Source organism: Hippocampus guttulatus, chromosome 1 (genome assembly GCF_054856545.1).
Source record: "Hippocampus guttulatus isolate MCC_2025c chromosome 1, RoL_Hgut_1.0, whole genome shotgun sequence".
Taxonomy (NCBI): domain Eukaryota; kingdom Metazoa; phylum Chordata; class Actinopteri; order Syngnathiformes; family Syngnathidae; genus Hippocampus; species Hippocampus guttulatus.
In genome coordinates this window covers 32759852-32778090 of record NC_141261.1, presented here as the reverse complement: position 1 = coordinate 32778090, position 18239 = coordinate 32759852, and the positions used below count along the sequence as shown (strand labels likewise).

Genomic DNA, 18239 nt, shown 5'->3' with positions numbered 1-18239 from the left:
GTGAATATAAAACCTTTCAGAATTGTCAATGTCATTTTATTGTAGGTAACTTGTGAAATTTCACATACCTGCAGGGCTGTAAAGGGTTAACACCATAATAGCAAAGAGTACGTTAGCACGCACCAATAATCTACAAGCGGTTAGACTTCAACTTGGTTGGCAGTGACCAACGACAGGTTGAGCTCCCCCTCCCTTCCTGATTCTACCTAAAAGTGGTGCTTTGACATTCGAGAAAAACAAAACCTACTTATTCATCTGAACAGCAAACCGTAAGGCTATGGATAGGGTGGGAAGCTGCTAAGTTGACACCGACTACCCGAAGAAGTAAATTCACGATAGTTAGCCCACTTAAAACATGCCATTACTTTTGAAACATCCCCTCTGACAGAGATCATCTCCCCCCAGGTAACTAGGAACCAAAAAAAAGGGGGTGGGGGGGTGTGGAGGTCGGGGATCATAGAAATTCACAGAATGCAGGCAGTGATTGCCCAATGTGCATTTTCAACTCAATGAGCTGCGCAGTCCAATAGAAAGTCCTGTCCCATGCCACCCTCTCCCAAAAGTAAGCCCGCACCCGCCCAATCCTTATTAGTGCACTTGAACGTCAGTCTCTGGGCAGAGGCAAGTCACACTTGAGGGAATGGTTGGAAACAAACACCGAGCTTGAGGAGATAAATTAGGCCTTGACGTCAGGGTCCTCAAGTTTTGCTCCAGTCAATTGAGTGCAGTGTGTATAATAGGCCCGGAGGGAGGTGGGGTGGTCGGGAGGGTGAAGCCAGCATCCTACATCCTGCAGATCAAGAGGAGGAGTGTGTGTGGGGAAAAGTCAACTTTTCGTCAGGGGCTTGAAGGGTGCGAAGTCTGACCAGGAGGCTCAGGCGGCATTCAGTAAATCTTGTATGGCTTTCTGTTGAGTCTCACTTAGCGTCGCGACACACTGGGACCACAATCCTCCCGAAACCTTGGACAACAAAGCCAAGTGTCCGTCACGCTATGAGGGGCGAACAGGCAACAGCGGCAGACGCGGAGCTCACCTGTACTTGACGCACCACGTTTGCCAGACGTTTGCTGCAAGCGTCTTCGCTCTTCACCGACTCATTTGCCACCCCGTCAGCAATGAGGAGGAAGAGTTTGGGCAGGTTCGAGTTGTCTGGTCCGAGGACAATAGGGTTGTTACTGTGTGAAGCGGAAACAAGATGGCAGTTTAGGGAAAAGCATCACTTCAAGATGTCCGTTTTTCCAATTGTCACGTGACTTGGGCGGGGATGTGCAGATTGAATGCCATCAATACCTTTCAATGAGATCACACAGAAAGTCAAATGTGTGGACAGCCTCCTCTTTATCTTCATTGAGAGGTAGCCATCTGATCCAGTGGGGGAGAATTTCATTGACATTGGCACATTCGGGCCGGAACCTCATGACCTTTCCGACAGCAGAGATGCAGTTTTCTGTGGCGTTGATGTTCTCCTTTGAGCGAGAATCAGCTCCCTGGATGACTCTGACCAACATGGGGATGGCCTCTGGCGGGTGTAAACGGGGAAAACATTGTGACAACCGACATCTGTCACTAGAAATGATCCTGATTGGAAAATGGACATCCGCCCGGCTTAAATGCAAATGTGCAAACCTGTCTACACAGTTTTTAAAATCATCTGCACCGGGCAACTGACAGTGCAAAGAGGTTATGGGCAGCATGTGAATTAGTCAGTCATGAAAACATTGTCATAACACACACTGATTTGATATTTATGGTCAAGATGTATTTTTCATACAAATATTTACTATCGTTAGTAAGAAATGAAATTTTGTAACTACACAGAATCCTATTTTATATGTAGGACACAATTTGGTAATGGTCCGCGTTACCACATGAGAATGGCGTGCCTATTTCCCCCTCCCCACAATTACTTCAATAATATTTTTAATTTAAGCAGTGACAAGATCATTTTGACCAATCTCTAAAACCTGCAATTGTCATTAGTTGCGTCGGCTTTATGTAGTGCCGCCGCGCGGTTGTAACAGATCCTCAGAGTTGTCATCTGACAAATTTGGGCAACCCAATTCAAAGTGATCTTCACCTCCACCATTGTTCAAAATTCTTGTTACAACGCACCAACACCTCATGCTGTTTCAATCAGGCATTGCAAGTGCACATTGAAATTACAGACCGTGCGCTCTTTTTTGCATCGATCTGCAGGACAAAAACTGTGCCCCATGTTTGGGGGGGGGGGGGGGGTTAATGCATACCAGCCACAAAAGGAATATACAGCCAGTAATACCTGTGCAGAACGGCCGGTAGTTCTCTCCTCCGTATTGCGCCATGACACCAACTCCGTAGGCGGCCGCCTGGCGAACTTCTGGGCTAGAGTCACACAGAGACTGCAACATGGGCCGCAGGAAGTACTCGGCATATTTGAAGGATGATGGGCTGCAGTGCTCCACCACATCATCAAAAATGCACAGCCCCCACTGTCGGTCAGCCCAGGGCCTGTTTGGACACTGAAGGACCACGTTCAGTCAGTGAATGGTCTCGAGGATCAAGGCGCAATGCAATCCTTCATTGGTGATCCAAACGGACGAATACGTACTATGAGCTGGACGATGAGCTGGAGCAGCTGCTCAAACCAAGGGAGTACCTTCTCTTTGTAACTGCTGAAAACGGAGTGCAGGACATCTGACACCTTGGTCAGAATGTAGACGTCGTTCTCATCCTGGGAGACCGGAGGGGTTCTATTATGCCTGCGCCCGCCAAGTTTCACGGAGCCTACGATTAACCTTTACCTCATCCTGCAAGGTCTCCTCCACCTGCTCGTCGTAGTCTTCATCCTGTCTCTTGGCTGAAAGGTGCAAGTGTGGCGTCAATAAGAGTAAGTCGAGGAAGCAGCAGAACACGCAGTCGCCGCCTGTGAAGCCTCACCCTGCCGCAGCTCTTGGTTCTTGAAGTGTTCCTCCAGTTTGCCTTTCAAAATGCCACCCAGCTCCTCAAAATGCTCGTTGTTCAGGCAGCCGTCACCCATCAGCTCAATGCACTAGAGAAGAAAGCGCCGGTTAGAATACTGTTCATCTATTGAACGCGCCGGTAAATATTTTGGCTGGGCTGAGCGATTTTGAAAGGGAAACCCCATTTCGATATTGTGATTTAATATGCAGTTATCTTCTTGAGATTCTTTACAAAGGCGGCCCGGTGGGCGACTGGATAGCGCGTCGACCTCACGGTGCAGAGTTCATTTCTGGCCCCCCTGTGTGGAGTTTGCATGTTCTCCCCGGGCCTGCGTGGGTTTTCTCCGGGTACTCCGGTTTCCTCCCACATTCCAAAAACCATGCGTGGCAGGTTGATGGAACACCTTTAATTGTCTCTAGGTGTAAGTGTGAGCGCGGATGGTTGTTTGTGTGTGCCCAGCGATTGGCTGGCAACCGATTCAGGGTTTACCCCACCTACTGCCCGAAGACAGCTGGGATACGTTCCAGCACCCCACCGGGATCCTTGTGAGGATAACGCAGATCGGAAAATGGATGATTGTTTTCAAACCAACACAAGCAATAAATCAATTTATATTTCAAGAAAACAATCTGATTAATGTTAGTTTATCTACCGGTACTTGAATTACAGCTGCCAACTTCCTGACACTTTGACTTGCACTCTTTAATGTTTCCGATGACGACTTCACACAATTCTGCCAAAGTGTGGCGTGAACATGAATCAATAAATCATAAATCAGATTACAAAAACAAGGCAAACAAACCTGTGGCACTTTTTCTCTCACTTCAATTTTGTTTCACGAAACAAATGATGTGGACTGCCTTTCTTAAGCACTGAACCTATTGAGACATTCTATGAAGAAAATACACAAAGCCTGCCGACTGTCCAAAATGAAGCAAAAGTGGTTGTTATTAAAAATAAATCATTCTACAACAGTGTGATGTTGATTGGAATGCGATAAATTTATTCACCCCCTGTATTTAACCCCCCCCCCCCCAAAAAAAACCCCTCTTTATCTGCCCCGGTTGCAAATGTTTCCATGAGAAAATAAAACACTTTGCCGCTCATGGGGCGGCCCGCTCGCCATTTACCAAATTAAAGGCTGCACGTTCAGGGAGGGCACAATACACACGGACCAGCAGAACAGCATTCCTTGCAGTGAAAGGACTCCGGTTTCTTACCTTGGCAAAAGAATGCATGATTTCTGATATGACGTCCGAGTCTGGCTCCGTCCCGATAGCTTTGATGAGGGCGTCGCACATAAAGAGCCACATCTGGGTGAGGTACTCCGGCCCCCGAACCCGTGCGCACTCCAACAGCAGGGGCATGGACTCCGCCGCTGCCACTCGCACACGTGACTCAGTTGAGGAAATCGAACGCCTTAAAAAGCATTCCTCTTCCCGGCCGGTTGAAATGATTTGGTTACATACAACGCTTTTTGGGAGAAGAGCTTTTCAAAATCTTTGCAAAATATCCAACGGGTCAACAACAAGGATATCATCGTGGAAGTAGAACTTGAGCAAAGGAACCATCAGCTTCACCACTTGTTCAGTGTACTCTACAAAACCTTCCTTCAACTCTTTGGCATAACACACCTGAAACACAAACATTAGCTCATCAACGGCAATGTCTGGTGACTCGAAAACCTGGCTTGTCGGACTTTTACATGTTGTCACATCACAAACTCTAACAAAGCTTTTTTTTTTTTTAAATTATGCTTTTATGTGACATTCGCACAACAATAACATGGGTATCAACAACAACAAAAAATTCTTAAAAGTGTGAGAGTATACTCTTGTATTTGTACAGTCATCACAGTATACCGGTAGACGACCGGCTTTTCCAATTTGTATTTTGTTTAATTTTACAAATATGAGTCACCTTTTGTATTGGTCCATCATATGGTCACCAACGGGCACCAATACTTTGACAAGTACTCGCTGCATTACAGCAGATGCTTACCAGCATCTGGCAAGCGGTGGACTTCTCCTCCAGGCCGGCGGTCTTGATGCCGAAACTCTGCTGGTCTCCAAGGTTGACGAACTCCCAGCCATCATCCTCTGATATGTTCTCCATATCTTGGGCTACGAGAAACAATGCTCAGTGTAACCTCAGACTAAAAAAAATAATAATTGTTTTTAATCCACAGCGTGAGCAGGAAGCCAACTTACTGTCAAGGAGAGCCACTTCAGGTTTGATGGAAGCAGTCTTCAATAAGGGACCCATCACCACTGGGAGGTACTGCTGAAAGTCCTTTCCCAGGATCTTGCACATCCTGGCCCAGGCCGAGATCATGTACGAGATCTTGATAGAAATCAAGATAAATATTTTAGAACAAGACAACTTAAAACAGTTTTGAGTACCGCCATGCCTTTTCACCTGTGGATCGTCGTCATCCAAGTTATTAAAGTCAGTCTGGGTTTTGAGAAGCAGCTGCATGACAGCGTAGGCATCTGGCATGAACTAACAAAAAGGAAGAAAAGCTTGGTTCGGACAACCGAAACGAGGGAACACGCAGCATCGGCATCAGACTCCTCTCCGAACGCACTTGTTGCATTTACCTTCTCCTTGCCGACAGCCAGACCGATGAGGCTGATGCACTCAATGGTCTTGCCCCGAAGGAGCCGCAGCTCCTTCTGCACCGCAATTTCCACGATATGTTTGAGCGAGGGCATGAACAAGTCGTAGTATGGCACAAACTTCTCCTCGGCGGTGTCCGCCACAGAGGCAATGGAGGTCACCACCTGCTCCAGGACCAGTTTGGTGCCCTTTTGGAACAACTCGGGAGGGGGAAGAAAGAACTCTAAAGAACCTGAAGCCGAGTCGAGACGAAACGAAAAGAAGATTTTGGTTTACCTCTTGCAACTTGGCGACCATGATGACATTGAGGTGCTGCAACAAGCTGTCCAGATAAGGGATGAGCAGGGATTTGGGGCAGTCCTCTGTGAAATTGATGAGAGCAGCGGCGGCGTGCGCCTGCACTCGGGGGTTGCTCTGGTCATCCATGGTCTGAAGCAGTGCGGAGATCACCTGGGAGGGAGGAAGGTCGGAGTCCACAATGGCTTTCGAGTGGTCCGGCTCACTTGAATTCACGCGACTTTACCTTATCGTGAAACTTCTTTTGGAAAGTGGGTGCAAAATCGGTCGCCATTTGTCCGATAGCGTTGCAAGCGGCGTAGCGCACCCGTGGATGCTGAGGAGGATTTATGTTTGGTTGGTTCACCCCGGTTAAAAAGCGGCAGCATCGTTCCAAGAGGAAAGACTTCTTACCAAGTCTGCGCAAAAGTGCAGTACAGAGATGACGGTCTCATTTAGGATGGCCTCCATCTGCTGGTGGCAGCCTTCGCCAATGGCCGACAGCGCCATCAGCCCGGCGTGGCGGTACTTCCAGTCAGCTAGAAAGCGACACTAGCTTTAGTCGAGCTTCATTGAATTCCAGGGGAACGCATCCGCAAGTGGCACAGTTGCCGCCCCCGTCCGTCAATGTGCATGTACTCACAGTTCTGCAGCATCTGCCTGATGTGCTGCTTGATCAGCGGCAAAATGATCTTTCCTCCCAGACCGCAGGCGATTCTGTCGAGCGCGCTTTCTCCCGCTACCGCATTACTGTTGTTGGGTGTCAGAGCAAACATGTCAGTGGGCGGTGCCGCAAGAAGGTTTTCGTTTTGCCAGCGACATGAATGTCACCTGTCAAAGTCGTCGTCCTCCAGCTCGTCAGCCATGGCCCAGTCCTCATCCTCTTCTAGGTCCACCATCATAGCCAGCATCTGGGGCACTGGACACACACAGATCAGTTCCTGACGACTGCGGTCTGTCTGTATGATGGTCTGAAGGATGGGTAACAATCCAGCATGTCATAAAGGACCACTCACCACTCTGAGCCACAACGTCGGTGTGTTTCCTCAACATGGCTGCTGCAGTCTCCGATAAGGTGACGATGACTTCGAGCGCCAACTGCCTCTGCATGTTGGGCAAGTTGCCGTCCGCGCAGAGCTGAAGAAACACGGCGGGCGCTGCAGTCAGCAGCATAGCGTGGAGAACGGCGCCAAACTCACGCCGCCCGCTTCCCCCAACTCACTTTCAGGCAGAGCTGCAGAGTGGCCTCCAAGTTCGGTCGGAGATATTTGGGTGCCGTGTCCGCAATTTCCACCAAAGACTTGAGGACCGAATCGTCTCCCTGGTAGCAGGACTCGTTCACTGCCTGATCAGAGGCAACAAGGACGCCATGTTGATACACCAGGTGGTTCTTTTATTTCCCCTCACAAGATGAAATAAAGTAGATGACCCAAACTGGCATATGACATGAAAGGCTGTTTTATCCTCCCTAAAGACTTAAAATCTTTTGGTGCCAAGTGTTGGATACATAGAAAATTATTAGCAGTGTTGAATACGGTTGAGTATATTCCTCATTTGTTCCAAAGTGTTGAAAAAATTTGTATTAACAGTACAGTAATCCCTCGTTTATCGCGGTTAATGGGGACCAAAACCACCCGCGATAAACGAAAATCCGCGAAGTAGCGTCCAATTAACATAAACAGGTAAAAAAAAAAAAGAATTTATAGTCCGCGAGAAGCTGCAAAACAACAGCGAGTCACATAGAGCAACATATACAGTACTGTACTCCATGTATATGTAAAAAAATAAATAAATAAAATTTTTAATTAATATGTTTGAAAAAATCCGCGATGCACTGAACTCGCGATAAACGAACCGCGAAGTAGCGAGCGATCACTGTATTCTAATTGGTATCCTTGGAGTAACTGTTTGAATGAATACAAATCCAAATAAATTGAAGTTATTTAAGCTGTGGAATATTATTCCACCGCTTTTGCGATAGTGTCGATTCAGTACCTACAGCGGTACTTGATGCAAGAATGGTCTCAGTATCTGACAACACTCTTTTGGGATATAAATAGATGAGTGAAGGAAAAACGGTCAAGAGTCTTGACCTGCAGGATGCCTGGCAGGAGATCGGCGAAATGCTTCAGCAGGGCTGAGTTGCTTTCATTGGACAGGACAAACGAGGATGCAGCCCGGGCGGCCAGTGTGCGGATCTGAAGGGAGCAAAAGAAACATCGACTAAATCACAACACTTTCAAACGGCAATGACGGCTGACCTAAAGGTTGGCCACATTTTACCTGAGGGTTTGCTTGATCCTGCATGCACTGGACAAGCATGCGCTTGATAACATCCATGTAATGTTGCTGTTGGTTACCAAAGATTCCTGGAAAGTTCCTGAAACCAAGCAAGACCAAAAAAAAAAAAAGTCAAACACGTTTTAAGGGCATCCGCCCAAGACAAGGTCTCACAATTCAGAATGCTTTCAAACTAGTGCTGCACGATATTGCAAAAACATGTGCGAAGGTTGTCAAATATAGCACTATTTAACATGTACCAAAAGAAATGACATTTTTAAGATGACGATGATTTATTGATTTTGTCCAATGTCAAGTCAACAGTATTTATAGAGCACTTTCAAACAGCCATCGCTGCATACAAAGTGCTGTACATGGAGCAATTTAACATGCACAATAAACAGTAAGACAAATCGGTAATACAGGCGGTAGAAAGCACCAAACAGTAAAACCAAGAACAAATCTAAGTCATGCTGAGTCGAATGCCAAAGAATACAAGTGAGTTTTGAGGAGGGTTTTGAAGATGGGCAGCGAGGAGGCTTGCCGAATGTTCAGTGGGAGGTCATTCCAGGGAGAGGGACCAGCAACAGAAAAGGCTCGATCCCCTCTGAGCCTCAGTTTAGTTCTTGGTACTTCTAATAATGTCTGGTCCACAGACCTGAGGCGCCGGGCAGGTGTGTAGGGGCGGATGAGCTCAGAGAGGTAAGGTGGCGCGAGATTATTCAGAGATTTGAAAACAAATAAGAGGATCTTGAAAATAACTCTAAAATGAATGGGGAGCCAGTGAAGGGATGCCAGAGTAGGAGTTATGTGCTCCCTCTTACGAGTACCAGTCAAGAGGCGAGCAGCGGCATTCTGGACCAGCTGAAGGCGCTTAATGGAGGACTGGCTGACTCCAAAGTAAAGGGCATTGCAGTAATCGAGCCAGGATGTGACAAAGGCATGAATTACTGTCTCAAAGTGTTCATGTGAGAGGAGAGGTTTTATTTTGGCCAGCTGTCTAAGGTGAAAGAAGCTGGATTTAACAACGGCACCAATTTGCCAATCGAGTTTGAAATCACTGTCCAGTTTAAGGCCCAAGTTTGAGACTGTTGACTTAAGATAAGGAGACAGGGGGCCCAAGTCTACAGGATGGAATGTACAAGGGCCACTGGGACCAAACAATATCACCTCTGTCTTCTTTTCATTGAATCTCAAGAAATTTTGTGCCATCCAGGTTTTGATTTCTTCCAGACAGGATAGGAGTGGCCTTAATGAGAAGGTGTCTTTCTTGCTCAGTGGGACATAGATCTGGCAGTCATCTGCATAGCAGTGGAAGGGAATACCATGTTTCCTTAAGATGGAACCCAATGGGAGCAGATACAGCGAGAACAGCAGAGGCCCCAGAATTGAGCCCTGTGGAACACCACATGACAGGGGAGCAGTGCGTGACTCAGAGCAGCCAAGGCTGACACAGAAGGTTCTGTCAGCTAAATAGGACCTAAACCACTCAAGAGCACTGCCGCCAATGCCCACCAAGTGCTGCAAACGAGACAGCAGAATACTGTGATCCACTGTATCAAATGCTGCAGTTAAGTCCAATAAAACTCGACACACGTGGTCTCCAGAGTCATTTGCCAGGAGGATGTCATTAGAAACGCGTAACAGGGCTGACTCCGTGCTATGCATCGTCTTGAAACCTGACTGGAAGACCTCCAAGATGTTATGTTCATCCAAGAAAATTTTCAACTGCATGTGCACCACTTTTTCCAGAGTTTTGGAAATGAAAGGCAGTTTGGAAATGGGCCTGAAACTTGACAGCACATCTGGATCAAGACCAGGTTTCTTGATCAAGGGTTGGACCACAGCATGTTTAAACTGTTGGGGAACTACACCAGAAGAGAGGCTGCTGTTGATGATATCCAAGACTGATGCGCCAACACTCGGGAGAACCTCCTGAAAGAAGTGCGGGGGAAGAGAGTCGCAAGGGGAGCCAGATGGCTTCGTCTGGCGAACTACATCCTCCAAAAGCGCCAAGGACACAGTTTCAAAAGAATTTAGCACAGCTGAACATGGAACATGGACAGAGGGGTCAGATGCGGTATTTGAGACCGGAGTCCTAGCTGTAGAGACCTGATCAATGAAAAACTGAAGGAATCTGTTGCACATCTCGGGTGAAGAATCCGAGCAAGTAGGCAGAGGGGGTTTGAGTACAGAATCTATCGTTTTAAATAGTGCGCGTGGGTTGTGACGGTTAGCTTGAATAAGGTCCGACAGATATTCTCTTTTGGCCTCTTTTACTGTGAGCTGGTAGTTACGCCAGCAGTCTTTCCAAATTTGATAAGAGACATGCAATTTGTCATTTTTCCACTTGCATTCGGCTTTGCGACACCCCTGCCTAGCTGCGCGGGTAATGTCGTTAAACCATGGCTCGGGTTTAGGTTTTGGGAGCACAGTTTTTGAAGGAGCCACCAAATCCAGGATGGCACGGCATGAGTTGAATCAAGAGGTGAGTTCCTCTGTGTTAGACGAGGGTACGCAAAGGTTATTAAAGGCATCAGAGAAACGACTAGCAGTGCGAGGGTTAAAAATTTGGCGTTTAAAACTAGGAGCGGCAGATTTCACAGCAGCATGCGATAAGACTACGTCAAATAAAACTGCCATGTGATCAGAAATCCCATTTTCAAGGACTTCCAGATTTGACACCGGTAGACCATAAGCAAGGACAAGGTCTAAAATATGACCTTGTTCATGTGTCGGGCTGGTCACATACTGCACAAAATTAACAGTCGATAAGTCTTAAATGTGGCAAAATAAACAATGTGTGTGTGTGTCGCTACCCCAGATAACACTCAACTCTGTTTGGCTGGCGATGCACATCTAAATTTGCGTGTGACTGGTCCAATTCAATTTAGGAAGAAACTTATTGCATGGGCCGCTATTTCGATATCGGCATTTTTTTTTATGTATTGTACAGCCCTATTTCTAAACATGATGATCAATCTCACACAAGTCTGCAGTCAATTCATTGAAGAGAATGACTCTCACCAGAATATGTGCAAGGCAGCTTCTCGCAGGCCAACGTTGTCCGAATTGACAGAGTCAAACAGGAACTTAAGAACCTCTGGCCACTGGTTGTTCCCATCATCATCTAGATTGACACAACAATTTATATACATCATCCAAAACATGATGTCCTCATGTGATTTTTGGAACTTAAGCTAGAAGTGTTCAAACGTTACCGATCAGATTGCGGGAGAGCTCTGCCGCAATGTCGCAGACCTTCTTGCGGATGTTTGGTGAGGTCTCCTGTTGGATGCTGGTCAGAAGTTCAGTTTTGATCGCCGTCTGCATGTCAACTGTGAGGCCCGGGTAGATCTCTTCAAAGGAGGACGACAGCAGCCGGCGCAGAAGCACTGCTGCCATCTGTCTGACCTGGTGGTTGGCCAACAAAAATACAAGAAATGATTCCATTTTTCCCCTCTCCGCTAAATCTTTGCCATAACCAACACTTTAGCAATCTAAGCAGCATTCTTCCCGGACCGGATGGAGCACCTCTCGGACTTCTTCCATTTCAAGACTAAAAATATCAGCTTCAAGGTGTGCTATCCGCAGGCACCAAGCGGCTGGGAGGAAGACTTGGGATCCACGCAAGTGGCCCGATACCAAAGCACTGATCCATCGCAAGCGGTTGTCGTGGCCGAGGTGAGAGGCCTCCAGGTGCCACCAAACTGTTTAACGCATGCATTCTCTGAAGGGTACAGATGCACACGCACCTCCTCTGCGGCAGATGGATCTCTGACAGCGTGAAGCAGGAACGTGATCTTTGTTTGACCAGGGATGGTGTCATAGGTCTCCTGGGAATACAGAACGGGCAGCGGTTAGAGGGAGACATGCAAGGCTGGATTTTCACCCCATGAGTCAAGTCATTCAGCTTGCTTTTCCCTAAGTGCCACATTTGGGATATGCACCACTGCATCGCCAAAACAACAACAAAAATACATTGATTCAAATTGGAAATGGTCTCTTTGAAATGTGAACAGCACAACAAAATGTTCCGTTTAAAAATTTTTTTTTTTAAACAGCAATAAAAAATATGGGCGCCCTCAAAACGATTACTTTGCCGCTGCACTCAATCTTTTAGGACAATCAGTGTGGCACATTGTGATGTGGCATCATTTAAGATAAGAAAACCTTTAATAGTCTCACAATGGAGAAATTCCCACTTCATAGCAGCAAAGTTATGAGAAGAAGAAGAACAAAATAAATAGGAGCTGCTGTAAAGGCAGCCACTCTCGCGGCGCCATCTTGAAGTCAAAATAACACAACAAAACACATAAGACACACATAAGACTTTGACAACTCTTCCTTGCAAAAACCCTGTCGGGATGCGAGGGCATCATCTAAAGATTTACAGTCTGATTCAGGTCTGGACCATTCCAAAACTCGCAACCTTACCAACTGCACTTTTTTCGGTACCTACTGTAGGGGTAGGATGCAGGAGAGGGCATGACGGCAATGAGCCAGCCCAAGATTGCCTTGCAGTTGCCGCCAAAAGCTGCTAAGTGACTGAACAGAAGGGAGGCTGCTGCCTTTTCCCCGCTGGTTTAGACGGGAAGTAGGCCACACCCCTGCAATTGGATTAGTCACCACGGAGGAGGCGACATGCAGGTGAAGCATATCTGGCAGTAACATTTTATTTCAACTTCATATTGATCATGTAGGGAAAGAAAAAAACGTAAGTCACATTTTTCTACCACTTTCAACCAATCAAAGATTTAAAAGGAGTGGAGCTTCACTGTGCCTTCTTCACCACGTCAGGGTATGGCAAGTGTCCCGTGTCCTAGAGCTGAAAATACCGGGAACAACCATTAAGATCCTACCCCCCCCCTCTCCATGCCGTTTTCACTCTACGTTATGTCGGATGTTTCTCAAGCTCTGACTTGAGAATTTAACATTTCCCAAGGTTATGACACCTCTTTGCAAAATTCAAAGCGAGTCACTAGGACATCAGCTGCAATGTGACCATTGATGGGCCAGACCAGGAGCCACTTAACTACAATGTGCGCACGAGAACCTTTGAGAAGATGAAAAATAGGGACCTGAAATTTTTTGCTCCCGATAACGGGATGATGACCTGAAATCTGTTCAACCACAATATTAGCCGGAGACACATCAAAATAGTTCGAGTTACTGTATTTATACTTTAAATTTCAATAAGATATGAATTAAACTAAAAATAAGTTCACTAATAAAATACATGGGAGTGTTTCACATAAAAAGTTGTTTGAACCATTGGGCTTCACAGCATAAGCAGAAAGGTACAACCTCTGCCTCATTTTGGGCCAGGACTAAACCAAGCATAAATCGTGAGTTGGGCACTTGGAACTGCAGTGAAAAACAATCTTACGTAAATGCTTTAAGACAAGGTGAATATGTCTGGAACAACACTGTTTTTTCTCACCCACACCCACACCCACACCCACACCCACACCTACACCCACACCCACACACACACACACACACACACACACACACACACACACACACACACACACACACACACACACGGGATTCTGTACATTTGTATAATAGTTCATTCATGCCGCCACAAGTTTACAACTGAAACATGAGTGACTCATTAGAAAGGGAACCAAAACACTGAATTAATAAGATTCTAAAGATTTTTTTCTTACCACAACACCAGTTCAAATAGAACTGTCTGCTTTATGTCTCATGTTCTAAAACTACATTTAATTTTCTCACATTGGCATTGTAATGTCGTAGAACGCAATTTTCAAATCGCGAATGCTGCGCTTTTGGGGGAGATAAAAAAAAAAAAAAAGATGATTCTGTTGGTTGGCTTTATTTTGTGTATGTGCATGGGGATCTATATTGGTAGAATTTTGTTGTCATAGTGAACGCTTAAAAGACTGCAAATCCAAATGTTTTGTCAGTCAACGACTGTGTTTCAAGTTGATAAACCGTCTTATTAACTCATTTACACCCTTTGACGTATAAATACGTCAATTAGCGCATAGCCGTTCCCTCCCCATGACGTATTAATACGTCAATCACGTGTTTTCATGGGGGAGGGTGCAAGTCCGATGCAACTTCTCACCACAGGATTAGGCTTGACGGCAATGTTAAATAGCAAAAAAATGGCCATCGGGTGGCAGTGGTGCAAAAATCAACCAGGATCACGCCGCAGAAGTAGTAGAAAGGGTGTACAGTGAAGGAGGGGCGTAAGTGGATAGTGGATTGGAACATTAGCAACGAGCAACAATGGAGAAAAGGAAATGACTAAAAATGATTTTTTTTCGGTATAAAAGCGTCCTCGAAACAAAACAACAAATGAGATGGTGTTTGTGTGGAAGAGAAAATGACGCTTCGGTCACTAATCGAAAGTGGCACCCGTCAAACGAACGTCGGCCTGCACAAACATGGCGTGCTACACGCGGCCCGCATAGCTCACGCCGAGTTTCGAGTTCATCTGATGAAGATGAACTTGCTCCACGTCAGCGATCATCGCCTGGCAGAGCATTTTGTGCCTCCCGATGCCCCACATCGCCCACAAATCGTCTCCCCGGCGACTTCCAGCGATGACGGCAAAGAGGCTGCATTGCTTCGCATGGCCGACGCCGGGCACACGTCAGCGATTCGTTGGAATCGTCTCGTAAAGACGACGGCGAAAACGATGAATTGGAGAGCGATTTGGATCCCGATATGTCGGACGAATATGTGCCTTCGGACATAACGGAAAGCAGCTGAGAGTCCTCGCCAGAGCCGCTGGAACGAGGAGGTAACTGCTGACTAGCTTGCAAGTTCCCATTCAAAACTTCATCACTTCTTATGCCTCCTCAGTCACTTTTATGTACCGCTACATTCCCCGCTATACTATGAAGTTGCCAGTAACACTAATCATTTATGTACGGTTGATGAGTCTCGTAGATGTGGATGAAAATATGCGCTGACTTGCATGTCACCATAGGTTTAAAAAAAAAAAAAAAAACAGGACACATTTGGTCCGCTCAGCTCTGCTAAAACCACTAGTGTTAAATTCATATTCCATTTCATTTCAAATTGGATGCTGAGCAACGTGGAATGAATGGTGTAAATAGCAGTGTGCGAGCATGTATGCGTGTGTGTGAGAGATGTGGAAAGCAACAATAAAAAAAAATGGAAAAATAAAAGTGTGGTAATTGTACATACTTCTATACATTACAGATTGTCCAACCAGCAGCCAAATGATGACGACTCCTCGCTTTGGTGGTGGAAAGAAAGGTAAATAAAATTATTGTACCTCACTCTGCAGCAAGATATATTTGCAACTTTTTATGTTTCTATAATTTATAGGTCGTGCATCTGGACGTGGTGGGATGAATCGATGTGGTGACAAACTGGATGGAAGCCAAAAACCATCCTCTCCACAGCTGCACTTTTGTTCATAGTTCACTAGTTTTGTTGTGTGCAAATAAATTATTTTGCTACAAAAACATTATTTGTAATGTTCTTTTGTAGGAGGAACACATTATTGAGGTATTTGAGCTGCCACAAAAGCAAAAAATAGTGTAAAACTTGAAATGATGCTTGAAATGCATGCTTTTACAAAAAGCTCATTTTCTCTGGATTTCTGCAGAAAATCGGCCTTTCCCATCAAACTTAGCAGTTTTCTAATGCTGATTGCCAACGAACGGAGAAAGATAGAAACGGACTTTTTTTTCCCGCTGAAAGAAGAGAGTCTCACCTTTATTTTGACAGGTTGCATGTATATATAGCCATAGAACAGAAAATTCTGTGGGCCTTGCAAATCAGTCAAAAGTCAGTAAAATGTGAGGGATTGAGGGGGTTGCTCCAGTGAAAAGGGGTGGTATTCAATGAGTTTATGTATAGTTCAGTTGTCTTTATTTTAGCGGAAGCCTAAACTATAAGGCCAAAATGTTATCATTACTACTAGTAGAAATACAGATTAATTTTTGTTTGTTAAAAACTACTGGAAGACGGCCTTGAAAAAAAATAACTGTATATTAAATCACAATCGAAACATTGAGGTGAGGAAAATACAATGTAAAGCGAGCAACAGAAGACCATGAGGTTCTGCAAGATGACCAGGTATATGTGGCTAGCACTTCCAATAGGAACTGACTGCATGACACTTAAAAGGGCCCCAGACTGCAAAGAGGGGACACGATGCACACGGGACGTACATGCGAATATATTCAACTTGTTGAATGTAATTGATTACAAATCGCCATGACGTGAGGAACAAATGAATGTAATGCGATTATTTTAGTTTGCATTGAAGCTGAGAGTTCATGTTTGAAAGACGTCAGTGTCGATGGCTGATTGTTAAAAAAAAGGCCAAATAGCTCGAGGAAAAAACTTGAATGCTGCAAGAGGACCGGCATAATATTCGTAATAACAAAGCTTCGGCGCGACAGGCGGGTCGTCATTGTGCACTAAAGACGACAGAACGACTAAAAACAAACTGGTCTATCGAGATAATGTCATAAAGATGGCAGGTGGATGATTTGAGAAGGCTCCCAATTACGTGTAACAGAGTGCCCCTGGGTAACATTAACCAAGACGAGTACCATGTATACAGCAATTACACACGCAAGCAGACCTATCAAGGGCCATTCATTTGTTTCTTGCATAGCTCTACACTTGCTTCCGTAATAATGTGTTGTTTTTAACGAATGCTATTTTTAAAGACTTTCTTGGGGGGAAACCAATCAAACGATCCTCACATTCCATTCACTGATTAGTGCAAGTGCACAATGCTAGTTTACCTGCTAAGTAAGTTAGCCACCGGGAAGTAGCTCGCGTTATGTAGCTCCATGCTACTTCCTGTACACTAGCGTTAGCTAGACTCCTCGCTTCCCTACCAGCTGAGGATTTTAGTTCACCGCCCCATGTTTACACCCAATCCAAGCGACTGGCAACGATACGAAGCCGCGTGTGCATTTGAGTTTTGAGTATGAATGTGTGTGTGTGGGGGGGGGGGGGGAGAGGGACAGGGCTGCGTGAGTGCGACTCTGCGAATATCATGAAGACGATTGACGTTTCTGAGCTTGCTCGTGCGTTCAAAACTACGCAACACGGTCAAGCAGGTTAGCAATGTAGTGTTAGCTGACCACTAGCCAATGCTGGCTCACATTGCACGTGGGCTACCAAAATGACGCGCGGCTACACTTAGCAATAGCAGGGCGGTTAGCTTTGGCGACAGAAGACACGCCACTTAGCTCCAATCTCCCATTTGTCAGGCGTGAAAACTAATGGAACTAATGAATCCTCACCTCTGACTGTTTCCTGACATTGTTGTCAGGGCTCATCAGGTTACCCAGCAAAAGGTAGAATTGCTGCTGTTCCGCCATTGCAGAGATCCAAAAGAGACCAGCCGGGTGGAGACGCGGCGACTTGAGCCCGGCAGTCCCAGCTTCAGTCTCACAACGCAGCTGGCCTCTTATTGGTTTATTTTAGCAACTATTCTTAACATCCATTGGCCATCAGTTGTCTCATAGACTCGCGCCATTGGCTAAAATAATTTCTGCTCGTCTACTGGATGACGTCGACGCGGAAAAGTGAGTGTCCCTTTCCCAGTCGCAAAACAATGTGCCAAATCGCGGGAAAATGTGTAAAATATGAACAAGAAAACAGAAGCGAGTTTCACCGAAACTAGATAGATAGTTAGATAGATACCACACCTGTCAACCTTTCGGAGCGCCAACCTGTATAAACTACCAAAAAAATCCTTATAAAGAGCAAAAAATCCTCATAACATACCAAAGCATTTTATATGTCAAAATAACGGCAGAAAAAAACCCCACGAAATTTTCAATGATATTTATTGTAGATCTCCATAATACAATGTCTGGTTAATGTCTAATCATCATTCTACTTAGTGGCATTACTGTGTTCAGAGTTGTATTCCTGCGTTACTTTTTTCACCTACTCGTCTAAATAAGTACGATGGAGCTATAGTGCTTAGATAAATATACAATATTCAGTCGTATTCTTTAATTAAAAAATACGGCGTTTTAATGCAAACATATCAAGGAATAAAATTAAAGCGCTCTACACCGGCCATGTTTTTAATCGCTCAGTATTTACTGCTCTACACTCTGGGTGCATTGTAGTCCAT

General features: G+C 45.5%; 1 protein-coding gene across 1 annotated transcript; it reads right to left on the bottom strand.

The window, feature by feature from the left end:
• Positions 1 to 14: 14 nt before the first annotated feature.
• On the bottom strand, positions 15 to 17543 carry ipo5 (importin 5). The gene is made up of 26 exons (XM_086126753.1): positions 17395 to 17543; positions 11872 to 11952; positions 11338 to 11530; positions 11144 to 11246; positions 8120 to 8216; positions 7930 to 8034; positions 7059 to 7181; positions 6853 to 6973; positions 6668 to 6755; positions 6480 to 6586; positions 6251 to 6375; positions 6084 to 6173; positions 5837 to 6010; positions 5542 to 5760; positions 5360 to 5443; positions 5152 to 5284; positions 4943 to 5064; positions 4479 to 4575; positions 4162 to 4334; positions 2918 to 3029; positions 2782 to 2837; positions 2589 to 2711; positions 2280 to 2499; positions 1292 to 1520; positions 1035 to 1176; positions 15 to 961 (listed from the first exon to the last, which is right to left on the bottom strand). Exons 1-26 carry the CDS (start codon positions 17470 to 17472, stop codon positions 875 to 877), a joined length of 3282 nt encoding a protein of 1093 aa, XP_085982879.1. The 5' UTR covers positions 17473 to 17543; the 3' UTR covers positions 15 to 874.
• Between the last annotated feature and the right edge of the window lie 696 nt (positions 17544 to 18239).

What these genes read in the sequence shown, in the direction of transcription:
- ipo5 (XM_086126753.1), bottom strand. Translation starts at nt 17,472, where the DNA reads ATGGCGGAACAGCAGCAATTCTACCTTTTGCTGGGTAACCTGATGAGC. An exon ending in TGGATGACGACGATCCACAG is followed by an intron (nt 5,285 to 5,359) that starts GTGAAAAGGCAT and finishes ATTTCTATCAAG; the next exon opens with ATCTCGTACATGATCTCGGC. An exon ending in AGGAGACCTTGCAGGATGAG is followed by an intron (nt 2,712 to 2,781) that starts GTAAAGGTTAAT and finishes CCGGTCTCCCAG; the next exon opens with GATGAGAACGACGTCTACAT.